The 24,322-nt window shown below is 47.2% G+C and overlaps 1 protein-coding gene across 1 annotated transcript in view; it reads right to left on the bottom strand.

Annotated features, from left to right (window-relative positions):
• LOC147702787 (histidine--tRNA ligase, cytoplasmic-like) overlaps positions 1-24,322 on the bottom strand; it is a 224,313-nt gene that overhangs the window by 179,389 nt on the left and 20,602 nt on the right. Inside the window, exon 2 of the mRNA XM_086931378.1 lies at positions 8,801-8,890. Within this exon, the coding sequence (XP_086787504.1) occupies positions 8,801-8,890 (90 nt within the window). The remainder of the gene's footprint in view (positions 1-8,800; positions 8,891-24,322) is intronic.

Below are 24,322 nucleotides of genomic sequence, written 5' to 3'. Positions count from 1 at the left end.
ACCCTCACCCTCGCACCCTCTCACCATCACCCCCTCTCCCTCACACACCCTTACCCTCATCCCCTCACCCTCACACACACACCCCCTAACCCTCACCCTCACCACCTCACACACCCTCACTCACCCTCACACACCCTCACTCACCCTCACACACCCACACCCTCACCCTCACCCTCACTCACCCTCACACCCTCACACACCCACTTACCCTCACACCACTCAGGGCTACAACACATATTGTGTTGCAATAGGTGTCACATTTGCGAAAGATAAAACTATTGGCATTGTAAATAACAAAGCTATTAATTTCGCAATTTTCAAAACAAGCACATAAATGAAAAATGTGTCCTTTACAATACCAATAGTTCAACCTTTCCTAATGCGAGACCTATTGCATTGCTGTGCTTCTCTCCCCTGCTGCACTCTCCTGCTCTCTAGAGATGTGGCCTAACGACCAGAGCTGCCATCTATGTCACGTAAATACAAAACATGTTGCATTCCAAATGCTATAGGTGTCACATTCGCGAAAGTTATAACTATTGGCGTTGTAAATGACAAAGCTATCAATTTAGCTATTTTAAAAACCAACAAATAAATAAAATATTTGTCATTTACAAGACCAATAGCTCCAACTTTTCTAATGCGAGACCTATTGCATTTGCAATGCTTGTTTCCTATTGAAATCAGACTAGCCAAATCCTTCTCAACAAACACAAGCTAAAAAGTATGTCCTGCGCAAACACCTAGCAAATTGAATCCCACCCACCTTCTCTACCCATAGGTTTAGGGTTGCCTGTAATTGCAACTTCATCTCCACCCAGATGCTTTAACTTTCTCTTGCCTGTATTTTTACCCTCAAATATTGTGACATTCTTATATGCCAATTTGTCTTTAATAAATGTTTATTGCTCGCTTAACCTCCCCAACAGCGTAAAACAGATCATGCAAATAAGCACCATCTTTTCTTCCACTATATGAAATTATTACACTTAAGTAAACCACTGCTGACGTTTTTCAATGTTACCAAACCACTAACTGATGACATTTCCTATGTAACAATTTCAACTATTAAACCCTCTGCTGTGCCATGGAATATGGTTCACACTGTACAATAAAAATAGAAGTACGCCACAAACCTGGGCGCTTTTTTAAAGGGACCCAGCCCCTTCTTCTATATTGGCTAAGAGAGTGAACATGAACGTGGTTTTAGTTGGGTAGAAACTTAAGAACAGCAAGGAACTATTGTAGTTGCAGTGTGTGCATGGTAAAGAACAATATACCCCCTAATTATTAGTTTCCCAGAGTTACTGAGAGCCATGTAGCCTAAGAACTGCCTCTCATCGTGGAGCTGGTTTAATTAATTAAATATTAACAGAGAGCAACATTTATATCATAAATGTTGCACATTAAGACAGGTTTTCATTTCTGTACACAGGATAATAGATGGAGTGAGTGGAGTCCAAACTAAAACGTTACACAATATTAAGAATAGAAGGAACATTCTGTGCAAAAAACTACCATGCCATTCAAGCTTCTAGAGGGAAGCTTTGATTGCTGTTTTAAACTGCTGCTGTAAAAGCAAAACCTGCTGCACACTTAATACAAAGTCCAAGCAAAACAGATGTCTCGATGGACATAAAAAGTTCAAATTTTTATGGGCGAAGAAGGGGACCACCAGTGTTTCGGCTCCTCTTTTATTGTTCATAGATAGCCAGCCGGCAAGTGTTTCGTCGCAAGGAAACACACTATTTCCGTGACTCCTCAGGGCTGGGGAGGATACAAAATAAGGGATGGAGTACATGGTAGTTTAACAATGAAAAAAGGTTTATATAGTGACTGTATATGGTGGAAAAGTTAAGTGGGTGAATTGTGAGATGGTAAACAGTAACACAGTAGTGGATGCACACAACACCAACCCTGGTACCGGTGTGATTGTCATCATAGTTGGTGCAGAAAGGGAAGTGGGTCGGCGGTGGGTATATATGTGAGGTATCTTCAACGATTATTAAATTCACATATTAATAATACATTATTAAAGTGACGCAAAGAAGGGTGGGTTGTAAAGGCATAGGTGTCCTAGGAGCAAGTGAAGGTCATGATGTGGGGGGAATAGATTGTAGAAGTAGAGTGGAAGCAAATCCATGGGATTTGACTGGGAGTGTGCATCCTACCTGTAGGTAATGGATATAATACCACAGGTCTGTAATGCCACAAAAAGGGAAGGAAACCGAGACAAAAGGAAAAATGAGGATGTGTTCAACAGGCGGAAGTTAGGGAAATTACACACAATAGAAAATGCGCCCAAGGTGGGAGCACAGTTATTGGGGCGTAAGTCTAAAAGGGGGGGAATCTCACCGCGGTGCCGGTGATAATTCAGACCCGGCTCCGCTCGAGACCGGGTTTTGGTATTCGTCAGATTACGAGTTGCGTAATTCAGAAGTACTGTTTTCCAGAGGGTATGTGGAGATACTGTAAAGAAAATTCGACCGTGTAAGGTTCTAATTAGGTGGAGTTTAAGGTTAACATTCTTTTTTTTTCTTTCTTTAGATCCTCATAAAACCAAAAGTGGGTTGTTGTGTGTCTCGCCTTTGATCAATGGTGTTGCTCAGTTATGCAATCCTCAGGATGAGTCACTCTGGGTTGTGTCTTTGTCCACGTCTGTGAAGCGCGGGCAGTGTGGATACTTCTAAGGAGAATTATCCATGAAGCGGTAGTCAATATACCCAAAAATAGTCCACGTAGAAGATAAGTGTAAAGAAAAAGGGGAGGAAAAAAAAAGAGAGAACAAGCCGAAATGTAAATTAGGCGGCTATTGTTACTTCTCATCTCTCTAGAATAGGTAAGTGAACATATAGTCACTTGTTTTGTTTGGTGTTTATTTATTTATTTATTTATTCAGTGTTTTCGATAGCGCGAACATGACCCAGTGTAGGGTATCAGAGCGCTTTACAGCACCGTTTTATCAGCCATTAATGTTTCCCAATTCAGTTTAGCATATAAACATATATACATTCAGTAATAAAATTGCTACGGCGCAGTTAAAAAACAGGATAATCTTTGTAACATGACCCAGTGTGGGGTAGCAGAGTGCTTTCAAATAGCGTTTCATCCATCATAATGATTTACACTTCAGTTTAGCATATAAACATATATACATTCAGTAATAAAATTGAGCAGTTTATAGACAGCAGACCTCCAATATAGTCTTATGGAAGAAATTTGTACATTTAGTACGATTTTGATTCCTTTTTAAAGGTTGCGATGGATGTAATTCTTCTGATGTTTGGTGGCAGTGCATTCCAAATTCTCAGTGCTGCTCCAGAAAATGCTCGGTCATACGTCTTCTTCTTGCAGAAGCGAGCCGGTTTCAAATGACTTCTAATGTAGTTGTAGATATTGATTTAAGAAATATAATAAGAGAGAGTCAGAGTGTTAGTGCTTGGCTTCTCTTGATATTGACCAAAATAAAACTAAACATATGCATATCATTGTGACAGATAAAGTTAAAGTGATCCCTGACCTGTCTCTGCTCATTAAAGCGTAACAGTAGAGGAAAAACGCCAACAGTGATATACCGTGGGCGATCCTGATCGGTAAGGATCGCCCACGGTATATCACTGTTGGCGTTTTTCCTCTAACCGCACTATGAGTAAAAAAAACCTTTTGGAGTACCACTCCCTTCGTGCTTCATATACTTACAAATACTGAGTTATTCTCAGTGTTAAGCTTTAATGAGCAGAGACAGGTCAGGGATCACTTTAACTTTATCAGTCACGATGATATGCATATGTTTAGTTTTATTTTGGTCAATATCAAGAGAAGCCAAGCACTAACGCTCTGGCTCTCTCTAATTATATTTCTTAAATCAATATCTACAACTCCATTAGAATTCATTTGAAACACCAAACAAAACAAGTGACTATATGTTCACTTACCTATTATATAGAGATAAGAAGTAACAATAGCCGCCTAATTTACATTTCGGCTTGTTCTCTCTTTTTTTTTCATCCCCTTTTTCTTTACACTTATCTTCTACGTGGACTATTTTTGGGTATATTGACTACCGCTTCAGGGATAATTCTCCTTAGAAGTCTCCACACTGCCCGCGCTTCACAGACGTGGACAAAGACACAACCCAGAGTGACTCACCCTGAGGATTGCATAACTGAGCAACACCATTGATCAAAGGTGAGACACACAACAACCCACTTTTGGTTTTATGAGGATCTAAAGAAAAAAAGAAAAAAAGAAAAAAAGAATGTTAACCTTAAACTCCACCTAATCAGAACCTTACACGGTCGAATTTTCTTTACAGTATCTCCAAATACCCGCTGGAAAACAGTACTTCTGAATTACGCAACTCGTAATCTGACGAATACCAAAACCCGGTCTCGAGCGGAGCCGGGTCGGAATTATCACCGGCACCTCGGTGAGATTCCCCCCCTTTTAGACTTACGCCGCAATAACTGTGCTCCCACCTTGGGCGCATTTTCTATTGTGTGTAATTTCCCTAACTTCCGCCTGTTGAACACATCCTCATTTTTCCTTTTGTCTCGGTTTCCTTCCCTTTTTGTGGCATTACAGACCTGTGGTATTATATCCATTACCTACAGGTAGGATGCACACTCCCAGTCAAATCCCATGGATTTGCTTCCACTCTACTTCTACAATCTATTCCCCCCACATCATGACCTTCACTTGCTCCTAGGACACCTATGCCTTTACAACCCACCCTTCTTTGCGTCACTTTAATAATGTATTATTAATATGTGAATTTAATAATCGTTGAAGATACCTCACATATATACCCACCGCCGACCCACTTCCCTTTCTGCACCAACTATGACGACAATCACACCGGTACCAGGGTTGGTGTTGTGTGCGTCCACTACTGTGTTACTGTTTACCATCTCACAATTCACCCACTTCACTTTTTCACCATATACAGTCACCATATAAACCTTTTTTCATTGTTAAACCACCATGTACTCCATCCCTTATTTTGTATCCTCCCCAGCCCTGAGGAGTCGCGGAAATAGTGTGTTTTCTTGCGACGAAACACGTGTCGGCTGGCTATCTATGAACAATAAAAGAGGAGCCGAAACACTGGTGGTCCCCTTCTTCGCCCATGAAAATTTGAACTTTTTATGTCCATTGAGACATCTGTTTTGCTTGGACTTTGTATTTAGTGTGCAGCAGGTTTTGCTTTCATTGTATTTAGTGTGTCCTCAAAGCACATTTGAGGGGTTACAGGGATTTGCCCCTCACCTGCATGCACCTTCTGCCTTACAGCATATCTCCTGCGCGTTACCTTTGAGCAGTGCGCCCAGTATTTCCCTCAAACCTAAAACCCTGTCCTCTGTTGTTAAACTGCTGCTGTGTTTGGTTATCTCGGATAGTCAAAAGCTTCCCATTTCAAGTCTGCGAAGGTCAAAATGCTGGAATCCGGACAGTATCACTGTGTTTTTGGTTTAGCTAGGAAGTGCTGATTCACTGATCTTGTGTTGGGTGAGGGGATCTATCTTTATCAAGTATCGAAGAGGTACCACGGTAATGTCCCATTAATGGCTATGAAAACTAGTGTTAGAGGTTTAAAACCGGTTGTATTCAAAGTGGAAAACCAGTGGCTTGATAGCAATGTTGTGATGAAGGAGGAATACTATAAAGCTCTAGTGGTGAAATTTAGGACTGCAACGAGTGGAGTGAAGGAGTGGTAAGGTAGGCCCACTACAAGAATATTTGAACAGTCCGGTTTATTAACCAATGAGTTAATCAGTAAGTAGGCTGAATGGAAGAGTATTAAAGGATGTATTTTGTGTATATTTTGGACTTGCTATCAGGCTGCAGTGGCCATTGTGGTAATGAAAGTTAATAAAAGAGACCGACCAAAGTCTTTGGGTTATCAACAGGTAATGGAGGGTGAGGCGATCAGCCCGCCTCAAACACTGCTTTCGCATTATCCATACCTCTTTTCTGAAGGTCAACCCAAACAAGATAGAATTCCTGTTAATTGCCAGGAACAGCAAACAAGATAGAGTACAAACCTGGCTCAATGACATGAACTATGACAGATATGAACCCCAACTTTCACTGAACGCAAAGTCATCTGAATTCATCCTTGGCACCAACCTCATCCTCAGGAAGCATTGCCCCCCACCAAACAAAAAGCAAGGACAGTCTGGTACCAGCTCTATAATCCAAATAAAGTCAAACTGTTTCTTCCGGTAAGTGACTTCAGAACTTCTGTTGAATCCCTAATTTTCTTGAATTTGGACGGTTGTAATTTTCTACTCCGTGACTTTCCAGACTACACATTGGCACCCATTCATGGCAACCTAAATGTTGCAGCCCTATCATTTAGGGACTGAAGAAATATGATCACCTCTACCCTGAGGGAACTCCATTTGCTCCCCATGAAGGCCACCACCATTGTCAAAACCAGTCGTATCATTTAAAAAGCCAACACGACCAGCACACCGCTCATCTTGCATACAAGGCAAGCTCTCTATCTCAGCACAGTGGTTCTCAGCACACCCACAACCAGTACAACATCAGACAAAAGTGTAAAAAAAAAAAGACAGCAGGCCTTTTCCATCTATGCACACAGGAACAACAACTCTGCATTCATCAGGACTGCCCCACCGCTACTCTAATTTAGGAAAGAGTTGAAGACTTACCTCTTTAAACACTACATCACAATACATTAACCACCCACAACCCATCTTCTTCTCCCATTACTCAATTAGTTTATGATTGCCTTTCGCCATGTACAGTGCTTCTCTGCCCTGTGCTAAGGTTCACACTATATAGAAATACCACATACATATATATATAACAATAGAGTCCGCCAGACAGGTAGCAGGAAAAGCAGTCTAGAATGGAGCCAGCAATCCCAAGGGTTTTTAATGCTACACAGCCAAGTAGGCTGGTTGGCAGTGCCAAACGCTGAGGACAGAAAAAGGAGTAAGAGGAGGGATGAGCCAAAGTGTTGGCTTTTACCCAGAAGGCGGATTAGAAGGCATCATTACACTAGAACCGAGATAGAGATTCAGGTGGCTGAAGATCAGGTTTTCACGTATTTTGGGAAAGAAATAAGGTTGACACACTGGGCAATAATTTGAGGGCCAGGTTGGATCAGCCTTCGTTTTAAATAAAGGATAGAACCACTGCGGTTTTAAAGCATAAGGGATAAGTATCAATTAAGTGTCAGGGTTTGAATAAAGAGGTCATATACAGTTATACCTTGCAGATTGAATACAGAGGTTTTACAAATTCGGGATTACAAGTTTTGGGTGGGCACTTTGAGTACTGGAATTAGTTCGCTGGGTGATGTAGAGGCAAAGTCGTCTGGCACAACAGAGTGCAGCTGTGGAGTCGTAGGGATGTAAGAGGAGAGGCTGAAGCGGTCAGCAGCACAGTTATGGTTAGTCTGATTATATGAAGAGAAGTACAACGCATAGCATATTGCAGAGAGACTAGACAGATAGATTATTGCCCACCAAAATGAAGTAACAAAATTGTTGTCTGTGCCAGTCATAAACGTTGAAGATAGGTGATGGTGTTTTGGAAGTAGACCGGTTTAGAGTTATCCATGGGCAAAACGTATACTCAATTTGATTTACGAGATTCAGATAAAAGTCTCAAACTATGATGGTGAGAGTATTGAGTACAAATCTCAAAGACACTAAAGTACTCTGGGTGGCCAAGGTTCAGCAAATTAGCCTTAAATGTGGAGCATATTGCTGTTAAATGGTATTGGGAGGAGAATGGTGGGGTCATAGGTGTGAAGATGGGGCAGTCTTCATGGGTTTGTTGAAGAGAGTGCCAACTACTCCACCTCTGAAGAGCTGCCCTGACATGGTGAGGGCTGTAGATGTTACATAGTCTTTGGGACCAATCCCAGTTTAAATGATGCTTCAGAAATGTCAAGGTGATAAGAATTGCAATTTAAGGTGTAGAACAAGCCAACATTCTAACAAGAAAAACGGACAGAATTTGGTGGGAAATGACTGAACGCTTTTATATTTGTTTGCAATTTAATCTAGGAGACTATACAGAATAAGAACGATAGTTTGAAAATAGAAGTAGAATGCATATTGTGTGTAATCCAAAGAGGGTGTTTGATCCTGACCAACAGACTGGGCCCAGCAATCAATAGGAAGAGGACAAACATGCTACCACTTTGAAAAGTAATCTAAACAACCTGATCTAACATTTTGCACAAAGAGGGTCATGTTCAGCAATATCCTGCCAAGGGATGCACAACAGTACCCTACCAACCTTACCTGAAACAGTGCAGAACAGCGGTAAGAGAAGGAAGTATGTACCTTCATGAAAAGAGTGGTAAATATAGAAAACATAACAACTTTCCAGCCGAAATGGAGTAGACGAAAACAGTTAGACTGGACAAAAAAAGCCCTTGGTCAGAGATAGGGGAAAATTATACTTGCAGACCAGTGGTAAAACTGGAGTCCTATTAGGGTCTGTGGAATCAGGTGCTCACCGCGGATTGGCTGACATTAGTAATAACCATCTACAATCAACTCTTATGTTTTGTGCAATGCACTACCTCAAACGTTAAAAAACTACATTACCACAGACTAAAGCTTCTTCCAAAGCCAGAGTCATAATCTGTAACCCAAATTTGGAGCAGTGGCAACAAAGATGATTTAATTCTACAACCATTAGTGCCTTTGCACTCCAGTACAAATCAGCTGCTCTGTGGGAATTATTTTTCAAACCTTAACGAAAAATCCTTGGCACATTCATATTTTATTAAAAAAATAACTGAGAAACTCACCTTTGGTGTTTTGAGAACAAATTTGTGTTTCCCTTCATCACTCTTGATGTTTGCCTTCCTTTCCACCAACTTTGCTACGTCATCTATGCTCTGAAAACAAAGTCACAAAATTACAATTGTAGTTATGCAAATAATGGAAAAAATACGCAATCTCCCACCTTTGCAAACAAATTTATATTATATTCAAGCATTTGACAGCATTTAGAAGGTTCCTAAAATGAGGAACACAAGATATGTCCATAAATAAATGTACAAATGAATTAAGTAGACCATAATACATCCACTCAAACCATTCCTACAATTGTTTGCCTCAGTCCACTTGCTATAGCAAGTTGAATTTAATCAGGAAGAGTTATTTTTAGGGGCTACTCACCCTTTCTGGCAGCTGACAACAGGTGTTCTGCTTGCTCACAAAGTGAATGAGCAATAAAGATGCCTTTAAATCTTGCTATCTTGTCACATTTGCCCGGCTTTCAGAAACAGAGGTCAAAAGTCAGTCTGTCTTCCTACATTTACTTTTCTTTCGGTGACTGAAGTTAGAGGGTTTTGTCAAGTGAACTATGTGACAATAGCGTTGAGACCAGTTCACGAGTCAAGTATATTAGTTAGGTTGAGTAGATTATTAAACTTAGCAGGCATGCAGGTCTAGTGACATTTTTATGAGTTTTCGAGCCCTATGCTAGCTGCTGTCGATCAACATGTAGCCCTCCTGCAAAACTGAACAGTTGTACCTGAGAATGGAAGTCAACTTCCACCACAATTCCTTGCCCCCAAGTTCCCCTAGCCCTGCAGTAGGCCTTCAAAAAAGAGACCAACGCGGCAGCAAAGCAAAGATCATGGGCAACAGACAAAGCTGCTACAGCGAAGAAAAAGCACGGTTGGACTGTGCTGGCCGCGTACGGGAAATTGGAGCCGCAACCATATTTAGTTAATCATATATCCCCAGCAGCCCAAAAAATACTTCTAAAATTAAGGCTGGGAACCTCCATATTAAAAGATCAGACACCGGCATGGAAACAAACATGGACGACACCTGTTTGCAGACTATGTGGGCAAATGGAAGAAACTATGATGCACATACTGTGCATTTGTCCGGCTTTGACAAACTTGAAACGTTATTATTTACTCCACGTATTCCGACTTTTCCAAATTAGATCATGCCGCCCTAGCTCTGAACAGTTACCAACATCAGATAGCCTGCAGGGCTACCAAATTTTGTCAAAAGGCACTTCAGTTAATAGTGAACACTGAGAACAAGGATTCCAAAGGTCTGAATTTGACTGTGTGAATGTGCAATTAATCAGTTACATCCGCAAGTACATCATGCACACAGACATTACAGAAAATTTTCTTTTTTAATGATTCGTCTGCTTGTTTATTACAGTTTTAAATCACGTTTTTTTCTTTTTATGTCATCAATATTGTAAAGGTTTTCATTAACTACATACAATAAAATTTTACTTACTTACTTTTCTTTCGGTGACTGAAGTTAGAGGGTTTTGTCAAGTGAACTATGTGACAATAGCGTTGAGACCAGTTCACGAGTCAAGTATATTACAGTTAGGTTGAGTAGATTATTAAACTTACCAGGCATGCAGGTCTAGTGACATTTTTATGAGTTTTCGAGCCCTATGCTAGCTGCTGTCGATCAACATGTAGCCCTCCTGCAAAACTGAACAGTTGTACCTGAGAATGGAAGTCAACTTCCACCACAATTCCTTGCCCCCAAGTTCCCCTAGCCCTGCAGTAGGATTTGTAAAAAGCCTGAGCAACATGTACCCAAATGAATATCTTAGAATTGAGAAAGAAAATTAAGAAATGTGTTGATGAGAGGAGGAGCTTCGCAGGCAAGCAAGATGGCCGCGTAAGCTCGGAGCTCCGCAGACACTTCGACCCTCCGCACTTATCCTGGAAGAAATCCTGATCCACGGTGGTGGATTCTAACTGGCGAGTGGTCGCAGACACGGGATCCACTTTCCGTTTCCAAATCCGACACTCCTTGCTGAAGTTATGTCGTGTTGAACTTTGTGCCAGGGGTGCACTATTGTTCCGGAGATGGCCGACGGCTGCGATGACGCAGGGCATGATCGATATGCTGAGTGAGCGCCTCCTGATTCTGCTGGCGGAGCGAACGTAGCCGCGGAGTGGCCTGCTTTTGATTTGGCATTTGTGGTGGCTACGCTCCGCGCCCGCTTGTGTGCCTGAAGCGACATCGGATTACTACCCTTTGTTCTGCCCAGATTTAACATGGCTGGCAGGGGTGATCCCGATAGAACGGCGAACCGGGCCAGCAGGAAGACGGTCCAACCTCAGACCAACAAGATCGACCGGTACGCCCAGCAAAGGACCTCGCCCACTGTTGTCGCTCAATCTAAAGACTCTTTACGTGCGGGCTCGCCCGACGGGTCGGAGCCCACTCTCCGCGACATCATGGGGGCTATCGCTGGCATCAGGACCGAGATGCACAAACAGCACGAGGTCCTGGCACACAAAGTGGACATCTTGGCGATCGACCTCAATCTGATTAGGGCCGATCTGGGCAAAACGAACGAACGAGTGAAATCGCTTGATATCAAAACTGCCAGCCTCACGACCGATGTCTCGGACTTGCAAACGGAGGTCCGTAACCTGCGGTCGGTCAATGACCTGTTCTCAAGGCGGCTGGAGGATTTCGAGGGACGTGCCAGGCGGCAGAATGTGCGCATTATTGGGGTACCGGAGGGCGCGGAGGAAGCGGCCACGGACCTCTTCGTTGAGGATCTGATTAAGACACATTTAGCCCCAGCGGGCCTCAGTCACTTTTTCTCGGTCGAGCGGGCCCACAGAATACCGGGCGGCCCTCCGAAGACGGGCGTCGCACCGAGGCCCATCATCGCCCGCCTATTCAACTTCAGAGATCGTGATGTGATCCTCCAGGCTTCGAGGCGACATGGGCCTCTCAAGTTCCAGAATGCAGATGTGAACTTTTACCCGGATTTTACTAGGGCCATTCAGAGACAGCGCCAAAGTTTTGCGGGAGTGAAGCGACGCCTCAGAGACTTGGGGCTGAAATACTCTATGATGTTCCCCGCTAAACTGCGCATTGAACGCGATGGCCGCGCTCTGTTATTGACATGCCTGAGTCTGCGAGTGACTGGCTGGACACTTTGCCGCACAGACGTGAGGAGCAGGAGGGACATTCTGAAGGCGCCTCTGGTGGCACAGATCATCAGGAGTAGTACTTTTCGCACTACCTTTGTCGGTTGGTGTGCCCGTTGACTATGACCGATAATGCCAAGCTATTGCACTTTGTTGGGTATATCCTTTTCTTCCATGGAGGGTGGCAGGGGGGGGACTGCGTGGGCTCCTTTCTCCTCTAGGGTCTTTTTGTAGCTTAGTTTATGGGGCAACAGGCACACTGCTGGTTGGGGGGGCTTTTTAGTCTGCTGCAGGGGTGCAGGGTGGGGGGTGGTGTGAGGGCTGGTTCTGTGTGTTTTTCTTGTTTCTCCTTTCTTTCACTTAGGCAATGTGTTGTATGCTCTGAATCGCTTTATGCTTCGGTGGGGCCTCTAGGGGCCGGTGACGGCTTGAGGAACGACGATGGGGGGTAGGAAATTGAAAGTTCTGTGTTGGAATGTTAATGGCTTGGGTGATCGCATTAAGAGAGGTGTGGTATTGCAACTGTTCAAAAGACATATGCCTGATGTTGTTCTGTTGCAGGAGACACACTTGGTGGGGAATACGTGCCGAGCGCTCAACAGGAAGGGTTTCAAGATGGTGGCACATTCAGGGTTCTCTTCGGGGTCCCGGGGGGCGGGTGTTATGGTGCGCACGTCTCTCCCTTTCGAGATTGACTCCACTGTTGTGGACGAGAGGGGGCGGTACGCCGCCGTCGTGGGGCGGTGGGAGGGGCGTGTCTTGAGCCTGGTTTCGGTTTATGTTCCCCCGGGGCTGCAAAACAACACCTTTCAGGACCTTGGAAGCACCATTTTGAATCTGCCTGCGGGGTTGCTTATTGTGGGGGGTGACTTCAATTCGGTTTGCTCCGGGTCCTTGGACCGACATCCGCCTAGAGACCTCCGTAGCTCGCAATTGTGGCTGCCCAACTTTCTTGACACTATGGGGCTGGTCGACTGCTGGAGACTCCTGCATCCCACTCAAAGCCAATATTCATTTCATTCTGGCGCACATGGTAGCCTATCGAGGATAGATTATGTTCTCGCCTTGGCTGCTCACGCACCGGCGATCTCGGAGGCCCGCCTGTTGGCAAGGGGCATCTCGGACCATTCCCCTGTATGGGTGTCATTCGATTTTAACATTGTGGTTACGGAGCGGCCTGTGGTGGTTAACCCGTGGTACTTTCGAAACCCAAAGACGTGTAATCTCTTGGCCAGGGCTATCGAGCTCTACTTCGCTGAGAATGTGGGGTCGGTTACATCGGCTGCCACCTTATGGGAGGCATTTAAGACGGTCCTGCGGGGTGAGGCATTTGCCCTCATAGCAGACGTTCGCAGGAACAGAGACGCCGACATGGTGCGCATCGAGGCTGAGATTATGGAGTTGGACTCTCAATTAGAGGCGGGCCCCGCGCCCGAGCTGCTACATAATCTCTCCCTTAAGCAACTGGAATATCGAGACCTTGCCACCGACGCTGCTACCGTCATGGGCAGGGAACAGCAGGGCCGGATTTACGATGTCTGTGACAAGGCGGACAAGCTACTAGCTTGGCTCAACAAGAAGGAGAGAGCCAGTCGCGTGGTCCCGGAGGTGTTGGGGGACGACGGTTTGTTGGTCACTGACCCAAGTAGTGTGGCTCACTGGTTAGAGGCGGCAGACCCGAGAGCAGAAGACGGCCCGGGACCAGGGTTCGATTCCCAGCGCGGCAGGTTTCTGGACCAGGGTCAGCGGACTCGATAATTCTCTCGCCTCGGTGCACACTCTGATCAGCGATCACACTCGGCAACTCTGGGCATTAGCTTGCCTCATCTTCACTAACGACCCCACCAGACCGCCGGGGATGCCTGGTCTCACCCTGGAGATACCCATGAAGGGACCATCTCTCAGGGAAGCCAGGAAGGGTTTCGCAGCGGTCGAAGCGCCTTGGGACGCTCCGGGTAAGTAGTGCGCTATATAAATGCCTATACATACATACATACATACATACAAGTGCAATCGTTGAGTAGTTCTCGGATTACTTTCGGGGCATCTACTCCTCTGTCTCGGACCGGTCTGAGGCCGACTCGTGCGCCCTCCTGGCGGATACTGATCTCCCATGCCTGTCGGAGGCGGATTGTGACGATCTGGACAGGGACATTACTGCGGACGAGGTTGCACTCGCCATTCGTTCTTTAAGGTCTGGCAAGGTGCCTGGCCCTAACGGTATCCCGGTAGAGCTTTATAAAATCAAGCCGGAAGTAGTTTCCCCGCATTTGCGGAACATGTTTTTGGAGGCGCGGGAGGCTGGCATACTTCCCCACGACCAGAGGTTGGCCACCATCGTGGTTATCCATAAGGAAGGGAAGCCAAGAGATTTGTGCCGATCATATCGCCCCATTTCTCTGTTAAACGCGGAGCCTAAGATTCTAGCCAAAATGCTCGCCAATCGCCTGATTGGCGTCATCGGCGACTTAGTGCACCCGGACCAGTCGGGCTTTATTCCACACCGCAACACTGCTCTTAACCTCCGTAGACTTCACGGTGCCCTGGCCAGGGCCCATACGCTTGAGGAGCCGGCTGTCCTGGCGTCGTTGGATGCCACGATGGCTTTTGACTCCCTTGAGTGGAGTTACCTGTGGGCAGTGTTGGCGAAGCTCGGTTTTGGCCTGGAATTTGTGGGGTGGGTCAAGCTTTTATACGCCGATCCGCTGGCTAATGTAACGGTCAATGGCCGAGTTTCAGCACCCTTTGTTCTTCAGAGGGGCACCAGACAGGGCTGTCCTCTGTCGCCCCTCCTGTTCGCACTTGCGCTCGAACCATTGGCGGCCTGGCTACGCAACCACCCTCACTTACATGGCATCCGGTGGTCCCCTGACTTCGAGGACCGAGTGTCGCTATATGCAGATGACATTCTCCTGTATCTCACTTCCCCTTGCAAGTCCCTCACTGTGGCCTGCGACGTGCTACGACTCTTTGGTCAGTACTCCGGCCTAGTTATTAACTGGTCCAAGTCGCATCTGTACGTTTTGAAAGGGGGAACGCCCCGCCTCCCGAGAGGCTGTGGCATACAGGTGGCGAGACAAGGCTTCAAATACTTAGGGATTTTCATCTCCACTGACTCCAAAGCGCGATACGAGAATAATTTGCTTCCCCCTCTCCTCCACCTCCGGCGTGACGTGGAGGGGTGGCGAAAGCTTCCGCTTTCTCTGCTTGGGCACGCGGCGCTGTTCAAAATGATGTCCTTGCCCAGATTCCTCTACGCCCTGCAGAACACTCAAGACCCAGTCCCAGCCCGATACTTTGGTGAGATTGAGAGCTTGCAACGCGCCCTACTTTGGGATGGTCGGCCTCGCATCGCTATCACGAAGCTTACGCTTCCGTGGTATGATGGGGGGATAGCGCTGCCTGACGTGCGGAGATATTACTGGGCCTCCCAGTTAGCAGCCATCAATCATGGCCTATATGGCCCAGTGGACAATCCGGGGTACGCCATGGATCGGTGGCTTCTGGGTGGCGGGAAATATCATAGGGCGCTCTACACGAGGTCTCTTGACAGGCGGATATCCGGACCAACGAAAACCGCTGTACACATTTGGAGAGCAATTACAAAGGCACAGGGGTGGAAAGGCAAGCTAACAAAGGTGACCCCACTCTACGACTCGGACATACTGGGTAGACTGTGGCACACTAAAGGCTTTGATAAGTGGGACTTAATTGGCATCTCCAGGGTGGAGGACATGTTGCTACGTGGCGAGGTAAAATCTTTTTGCCCACCTGCAGACAGAGTTTCAGCTGGGTGGAACAGAATATTTCTGGTACGCTCAGCTGAGACATGCACTACTGTCTGTTATGCCAGAGGGTGAGGCGATTCCCGACAGTTCTCCCTTGGAGGATAGGGTGCTGGATGGTCACATGCCGGATAGTGCCATCTCCTTGACGTATAAGAAGCTTATCAATGCTCGTACGGACCTCCTTCTGGGGGTGAGGGATCAGTGGATGCGGGACGGGATAGAGATTGATGATGAAGATTGGCAGTGCGCAGTATCATCCCCCAAGGAGGTCGCTATTTCTTCCCGTCTTCGGCTAGTGCAGCTACAGATCTTGCACAGAGTTTACGTCACTGGCCCCAGGCTTATACATATGGGACACTCTGTTGATGGCCTCTGTAGGCGTGGTTGTGGTGCTCTCGCCACGTTCATGCACATTATTTGGGAATGTGATGTAATAGCTTCCTACTGGAGACGCGTGCATACGATCATGAGCGAGGTTACCGGGGTGGAAGTACATGCGGAGGCCAGAAGATGCCTCTTGAACATATGGGGCCCGACAGATCATAATGTGGCCCAGACCCAATGGGTGACCCCTGGTAATATGGTTGCGAAACGGGACATCGCACAGATGTGGGGAGCTACAACGGCCCCGAAGGTGGTACAGTGGAAGGCCAATATGGATTGGTGTATGTTCCGGGAAAAAACTGTGTATGTTGCCAGGGGTAAGCCTAAAAAATGGCACAAAATATGGGGGGCTTGGAACGAGTATAGGGGTGACATTTGCGTACCTCCAGAATCCGTTCCACAGGAAGAACACTTGTCCCCATAGCCTATAATTCCAACTGAATATTTGATATTTTGCTATCCTGTGTTTTCCCTCCCCCAGCGTTCCTAGTATCTCTATTGTACTGATTATTAATGTGCTCGCTGTGCTTGACCGGCCCCTTAACTATGCCTCACTGTGTATTAGTTTCATTGCCTCTTTCATTGCGCCCGTTTTGGCGCTTCTTTCTGTATCTTTCTTTCTTTCTTCTATTTGTTATATAAACTTGAAAATCTAACCTTCACTCGTTCTGATATACTGATTCTTGCACTTTGCTTTACTGTGTTCCGCTCTGCTGCCTAGCCTCCGGGATGTAAGGCTGAATAGCTGTGTGCACTGTTTGAAAATAAAGGTTTCAAAAATTAAAAAAGAAATGTGTTGATTATTAATACAACTGTAGAACAAATAACTTCAACATTCAAAACCATAAATCGGGTCTGAATGGTCAGCAAGGTCAGAAAGACTGAATTTTATGTAGTCAGAAAATACCCATTCTTTTTAGGTTGCACCTAGAGGCAGCGTGCATGCGCTGCTTTGCGAGGCATGCTGTATTGGGAGTATGGATTTGACGCCCTGCCCACTTTCCGCCCATATTTTTCATTGGCTTGTGCCATTGCCCTTCGTAAATGCTGGATTCTGATTCTTAAATAAGCTTGTTAGTTCCTCCTTAGTACCGCCTTGTCTTCATTTGTAACCCCCATGGCGACTGACTCCGTTACTTGGCTTGTTACACAGTGTGTTTTATAAGTAGGGGAGCACTATTTAGTTTATTGCTGACTAATGGGGAGAATTAGCTGGTAAATGGGCCTACAAGGGATTTCTTTCTACGTGCTCAGTTTAACAAGTAAAACATACAACAATGCATATAGGTTCAGACAGGTAACCTACAGTTGAACAAACAATTATTCAATTTGTTCAATTGTTAAACTGAGTGCATAGAAATAAATCCCTTGTAGGCATATCTACCTGCTAGTACATACATTACCCAAGCCTCCAAGGGTTAATTGGGTTCCCCACTTTTTCATGCTGTATAATGGGGACAATGGCAAATGCTTTTTGTTGCATTTGCAGCACGCCTACACAGGAAAATAGCAGCCGCTTTCATATTGAGCGCTATCCAGCCCTAACTTTAAAAGTGCCTGCCCCCTACTTACACAGTACAATGGCAACACTTTTTAAAAAAAATTACTTTTAAGAAGAACGCGGCGTTCTCTTCAAGGACACCGCGCTTTCTTTTACCTTTATTTTTTTTAATAAACTTGCCTTATTTAGGGACACCGCACCGCAGAGGAGAGAGGAGAGGTGACCTACTCTTAGGACACCCCGCGCCGCACGGCCACCAGCTGTAGCGTGTGCTCCCCGCCTGCCCCTGCCCTCAGCCTCGCTGAGCCTGCCTGCTGACCACGCCCCCCGCCGTCGCTCAGTGTGGTCTCCTGCGTGTGTTTTGTTAGTTATTTCTGTTGCCTTGTAGCCTATTTTAGGCTTTTTGCCCCCTTTTCTCTGAGTTTGTGTGCCCCCTTGCGCCGTTTTTCCCCGTAGCTGCCCCCAGTGCCCTCCCGCCCCGCTCCCCGCTTCCCGCCGCAAGGACACGCCCCCTTTGCCTTCTGTGCCCTCCCTGCTCCCGCCTCCCAGCTGCTCCTCCCTCCCTCGCACTTCGCCATAAATGGCGACCGTGCGCACGCGCAGCGTTGACGCGCAGCGGGCGCGCCGATTGTGCGCCAAAGGTAAGCCCGTCTGCGCCCGTCCACACTTGGACAGCGCCCGGACCCCTGGCCCCGCAGACACCAGCCCACCTGCCGGACCTACGCCGCCACCGAACTCTACGCACTCAACGTCGGTCGAATCCCTGGATGCTACCGAGCCACCCCAAGACGCACCCACGGACCCTTCAGTTGCCACTCCTGCAAGTTCTCCTGCATCCGGTCCTGCACTGCACCCACCAAGCCGAGCACCAGCAGCAACCACCTGAAGTGCACCCTGCTCAACACCCGCTCCGTCCACAGACACGCCGTAGAGCTCTTGAACCTGCTCGACACAACATCACCAGACGTCGCCTTCCTCACGGAAACATGGATGAACGCCTCCTCAGCACCAGACATCGCCATCGCCATCCCTGTCGGATACAAGATCACCCGGAGGGACCGCGGCAATCAGACCGGAGGAGGCATCGCCATCATCCACAGGAACACCATCCGTATCACGACCAACACCGACGACACCCCCACCCTCGCAAATGCCGAACACCTGCACTTCCAGATCCACACCAACCCTAAGACCACCCTCAGAGGCACCCTCATCTACAGACCCCCGAGACCACGCACACAATTCAGCGAAGACATCGCCGACTTCATCAGCCCGCACGCCCTCCCCTCCGCCGACTACATCCTCCTCGGGGACCTCAACTTCCACCTGGAGAACAACAACGACCGCAACACCACCACCCTGCTGGACAACCTCGCCAACCTCGGCCTCAAGCAGCTGGTGACCACCCCCACCCACTACGCCAGACACACACTCGACCCCGTCTTCTCATCCAACAAGAACATCGCCTTCAGCCACGCCACCGGACTCCACTGGACGGACCACAGCAGCGTCCACTTCAGCTTCAAAAAGAACACGATCCACCACCACCAGCAACAGGTTGCACGCAGAAGCTGGAATAGGGGGTCCTGGCTCGCCGCATCCCTGAGCCAGGACCCCCCCGCCAGCTCAGCCAACCCCAGCCAAGCCGCCAACAACCTCACGAAGTGGATCAGCAACTGCGCAGACTACCTCGCCCCCCTGAGGACCCCGCCTAGCAGACCCGGCAGTAAGAAAGCACCATGGTTCACTGACGAACTCAAGAGCTCCAAGAAGAACTGCAGAACCCTCGAGAGAGCCTGGCGCAGAGACCCAACACCAGACAACATGACCACCCTCAAGCTCGCCACTCGAAAACACCACCAACTGATCCACACCACCAAGAAAACCGCATTCAAGGAACGACTGGACAACAGCAAGGAACTCAAACTCATTGTCAAAGAGCTCTCCAACCCCAACGCCGGAAACAACGACATCACCCCATCACAAGACCTCTGCAACGCCCTCGCCTCCTACTTCCGCAACAAGATCGCAGATATACACAACAGCTTCATCACACAGCCAACGCACCCCACGACCGCACCAGCACCCCCCGCCACCACCCTCCGCGCCTGGACTTCGATCAACACCGAAGAAACCCGTTGCACGATGAACTCCATCCACTCCGGATCTCCAACCGACCCCTGCCCGCACCACGTCTTCAACAAGGCAGACGCTGTCATCGCACCCCACCTGCGGGACATCATCAACACCTCCTTCGACACCGCCACCTTCCCTGAGAGTTAGAATTACACCGAACTCAGCGCTCTACTGAAGAAACCTTCAGCGGACCCCACCGAACTCAAAAACTACTGCACCATCTCGTTCCTCCCGTTTCCGGCCAAAGTCATCGAGAAGACCGTCAACAAGCAGCCGGCCACCTTCCTCAAGACGAACGGATCCCTCCACCACTCGCAGTCTGGCTTCCGGGCCAACCACAGCACCGAGACCGCCCTCATTGCCGCCACTGATGACATCCGAACCCTGCTCGACAACGGGGAAACAGCGGCCCTCATCCTCCTGGACCTCTCCGCGGCATTTGACACTGTCTGCCACCGCACCCTAGTACAGCGCCTCTGCAACGTCGGAATCCAGGAGAAGGCACTAGAATGGATCATCTCCTTCCTCGCCAGAAGAACACAGACAGTCCGCCTCCCCCGTTCAGATCAGAAGCCACCGAAGTCATCTGCGGCGTTCCTCAAGGCTCCTCGCTCAGCCCCACCCTCTTCAATGTCTACATGAGCCCCCTTGCGGCCATCGCACGCCAACACAACCTCAACATCATCTCTTACGCCGACGACACCCAGCTGATCCTCTCCCTCACCAACGACCCTGCCACCGCCAGAGCCAACCTACACGAAGGGATGACAGACGTAGCCAAGTGGATGATGAACAGCCGCCTGAAGCTGAACTCGGACAAGATGGAGGTCCTCATCCTGGGCTCCTCGCCGTCCGCCTGGGACGACTCCTGGTGGCCCCCTGCCCTGGGCAGCGCACCCAAACCTACAGACCACGCACGCAACCTGGGCTTCATCCTGGACTCCTCCCTCTCCATGACCAGACAAGTCAACGCCGTCTCCTCGTCATGCTTCAACATCCTGCGCATGCTACGTAAGATCTTCCGGTGGATCCCCATCGAGACCAGAAAGACGGTCACCCAGGCCCTCGTCACCAGCCGACTGGACTATGGCAACTCCCTTTATGCCGGAACCACTGCCAAACTCCAGAAGAGACTCCAGCAGATCCAAAACACCTCAGCAAGACTCATCCTCGACATCCCCCGACACAGCCACATCTCCGGACACCTGAGAGACCTGCAATGGCTCCCGGTCAACAAGAGAATCACCTTCCGTCTCCTCACCCACGCACACAAAGCCCTACACAACAAAGGCCCAAGATACCTCAACAGCCGCCTCAACTTCTACACTCCCACACGTCAGCTTCGATCGACCAGCCATGCCCTCGCCGCCGTCCCCCGCATCCGAAGAGTCAACACAGGAGGAAGGGCCTTCTCCTACCTGGCCGCCAAGACTTGGAACTCCCTCCCGACCCACCTCCGCCTGACCCAAGACCACCTCGCCTTCAGGAAGCAACTCAAGACCTGGCTGTTCAAGCAGTAGCGGACCTCCCTCCACAAGCGCTTGAGATCCTCCGGGTGAGTAGTGCGCTATATAAATGCTTGATTGATGGAGAGAGGGAGAGAGGGAGAGAGGGAGAGAGGGAGAGAGGGAGAGAGGGAGAGAGGGAGAGAGGGAGAGAGGAGAGTGGAGAGAGATATGTGTGTGCGCGCGTGTTAAACGCATGCCACAAAGTAATTATAAAACGTGCCCTAAAGTAACTATAACTTGTGCTCTAGCCATGCACAGTGTTGTGATCAATTATGACGTTTTAGATATCAGGGACATTATCAATGCAGGCATTGAACAATAAATGAGTGATGTAATATGTCAGGTTAGAAGTAATGCATGGCGAGGCTAGTTTTTAGTGTTGTGTTTTAACTGATATTTTCACCCAACTATAACATTCCTAGGGGGCACTGCAGCAAGATGGCTGCACTAGCAAGGCTCTTCCGGCCAGGACAAAAATCTGGCAGCCATTCAGAACAATGGGGGGTCACAAAAGACAGCATCTATCTAGACAAGTGCGGGATCACCCCAGGACTTGCAAGATATCAAGAGCTAGCCACCAGCTTGGCAGACAGAGAAGAACTAGGTTACATCCACAGCTTAGTACTGTCATGCCCTATGTCACATATTGTGTGATGTAATATAGTTCTCTCATGGAATCAGCATCTGGGAATGCTAGGATGCATTCTTTACCCAGGCAGTTGGTGTTGTAACAAATGTGCTGCAAGGAAAATAAACTACCTTTCAAGATATCGGTCTCTTTTCAGGATTTTATAGTGGCGACGAGTTGGAGTATCACTTATTACCCTTATTTGCGCAGCACAGGTGGGGTGGTGTTTCCTTACAAACCCAGATTAAACAAAACCAGGAGAACGGATTCCTCTATCCTGTTTTGCGTCATTACTTCAAAGAATGGTATTGTAATGTTATTTTTATTTCTCCGGAAGAATGCCGTGTCTGACTCTGGCGTTATTTATTTAAACATGAAGATTGACTTTTACTAAACGTGAAGATTGACGGTTTCTCTTTATTTACGCTTTTCTCTACACAGATTAAAGTGGTAATCGGTTTGAAACTGTTTTCCCACATTGCGCAGGGCATTTTGAATTATTTTCCCTATGTTTTATGCCCCTGCCAAGGCAAATTTATTTCACTTGTTAACTTTGGTATGTTTTAAAATTTAAATACTGTGCGCGTGAACGTTCTGTTTGCTGCTTATCTTCTCGATGTGTCTTTGTTCTTTGCCTTGAGATCTTCCTGCTCTGACTGCCTTCATGACGTGCTAAAAAAATTGCATGTGAACAACACGTTCTGCGTTAAATCTAGAGCACGTTCTACTACAGCGTTGAATTTCATTTGCTGTTTCCTACGTTGTTTGTGACCACTGGAGGGCGCCATTGTACCACCTTTCCTTATTCACCTTGGATTATTACCGTGGGAGAATGTGAGTTGAATTGGTTCCAGTGCACCTATTCCTGTTTTCTTCTTTTAGAGCCTGCCTCCAAAGTTTTTTATACGGCTGATTTTTTAGGTCTCGTGCCTCGCGTTGCAGTGCGCAGCCCTGTCACGCAGCGAGAGACTTCTTGTAGGGGGCTTTCAAAACCCACCTAGGGATCGCACACAAATGTGCGTGTGCTTTTTCTTTTCTCCAACGCTATTGGCCTTTGCGTGTGTCTTTTTAACAAAGGCAGCACGCAATTGGCCATAGGCGGGCACATTGCTCCGCCCAAGGCCTACTGGAGTCAGTTCCCCGTGCGGCCGCCATGTAGTTTTAATTATCATGCCCAGTCATGGGCACGATAATTGAACCCAGATGTCTCGCTGTGGTGCGCGTGAACCACTTGTTGGACCATGGAGCGGCGTGAACGGCCTAGTCTTTGTTGATACGAGTCGAGCTGTAGTGTGAAAGCTGCAGATAATGGTGTTGCCAAGATCTTATGAATAGCACACGAACAACTTGGGTGTCAGGCGCTAATAATTTTTTTCTAAGATTATAGGACAAAGTTTGAGAACTAGACAAACTTATGTATGTGCACTGTTAGTGATAACCCGTTGTCTATGCTAAACCCAAATATTTCACAGATGAAGAGGGAGATAGATGGAAAAGGGATATTGTGATAACATGTAAATGTATCATAATATGTTTTGTACCTTTAATTCATAGAATCCTATTAAGAGATTCTTTCCTAGAATGTAGACTTCTCTGGAAGTCAGTTGATCGTTGGACTTCGTGGATGAGGTTAATAAATACCCACATACCTGTTCAAGTTTCCGGTTTATTTATTTTAATGTGTTAAACACCACATTAAATTGGCGACGATTGCGAGACCTCAACACGGAGAAAAAAGAAGATTTTGACACCCCTCCTCCAGCGGCTGTGTCTAAGGAAAGGAAGCGGTGACTTCCCTGCGGCAGTTCGTTTACATGATATTCATCTGTATAATCATCTGGTGAGGAGAGCGGTGGGCATTTTAACTCGGCGGGAATTATTTAAATTAATTTTTGGTCTAAAAAATCAACTTGTTGTTTAAAACTAACAAGCGCGAGCTTTTAAAGTAGAAGAGAACGTGAGGAGCGCGAGCTGTGATAAGCGCGAGCTGCGCGAGGAGAAAGAGAATGAGTGCTGACGTAAGCACGGACTGAAGAGCGTGCTACGTATAATCACCATGCGTTTCAGCTGTGCGTTCCATTTTCTGTGAACAGCGCATTATTCACGTCATAATATCACGGTGTTCTAGTTTTCTGCTTTTGCATTCTGTCTCGTCACAATCCCACTGTTCCAAGGCATTGTTAATTATTATTTCCCAGGAAGTTGAGACAATTTCTCTTTCTCCAGCTTTAACATAAAGACAATTGGTTACATAAATAAAAGAAAAGGACTTTGAATTGACTCTATTATATTAAACAAGTGAACATTTAAAAAAAAAAAAAAGGGGGGAAAGTGCATTAAAAAAAAAAACGCAAAACGTTACTCAACCAGCATTTTTTCTAGTAAGTCCTGGAGAACCTAATGGAAAATGGAAAAAGTGGAAGAAATTTTTTGCGAATT

The sequence above is a fragment of the Lissotriton vulgaris genome, chromosome 7 (assembly GCF_964263255.1).
Source record: "Lissotriton vulgaris chromosome 7, aLisVul1.2, whole genome shotgun sequence".
Classification (NCBI taxonomy): Eukaryota; Metazoa; Chordata; class Amphibia; order Caudata; family Salamandridae; genus Lissotriton; species Lissotriton vulgaris.
The sequence above is the reverse complement of the archived record's forward strand: the minus strand, read 5'-3'. Positions and strand labels throughout refer to the sequence as shown.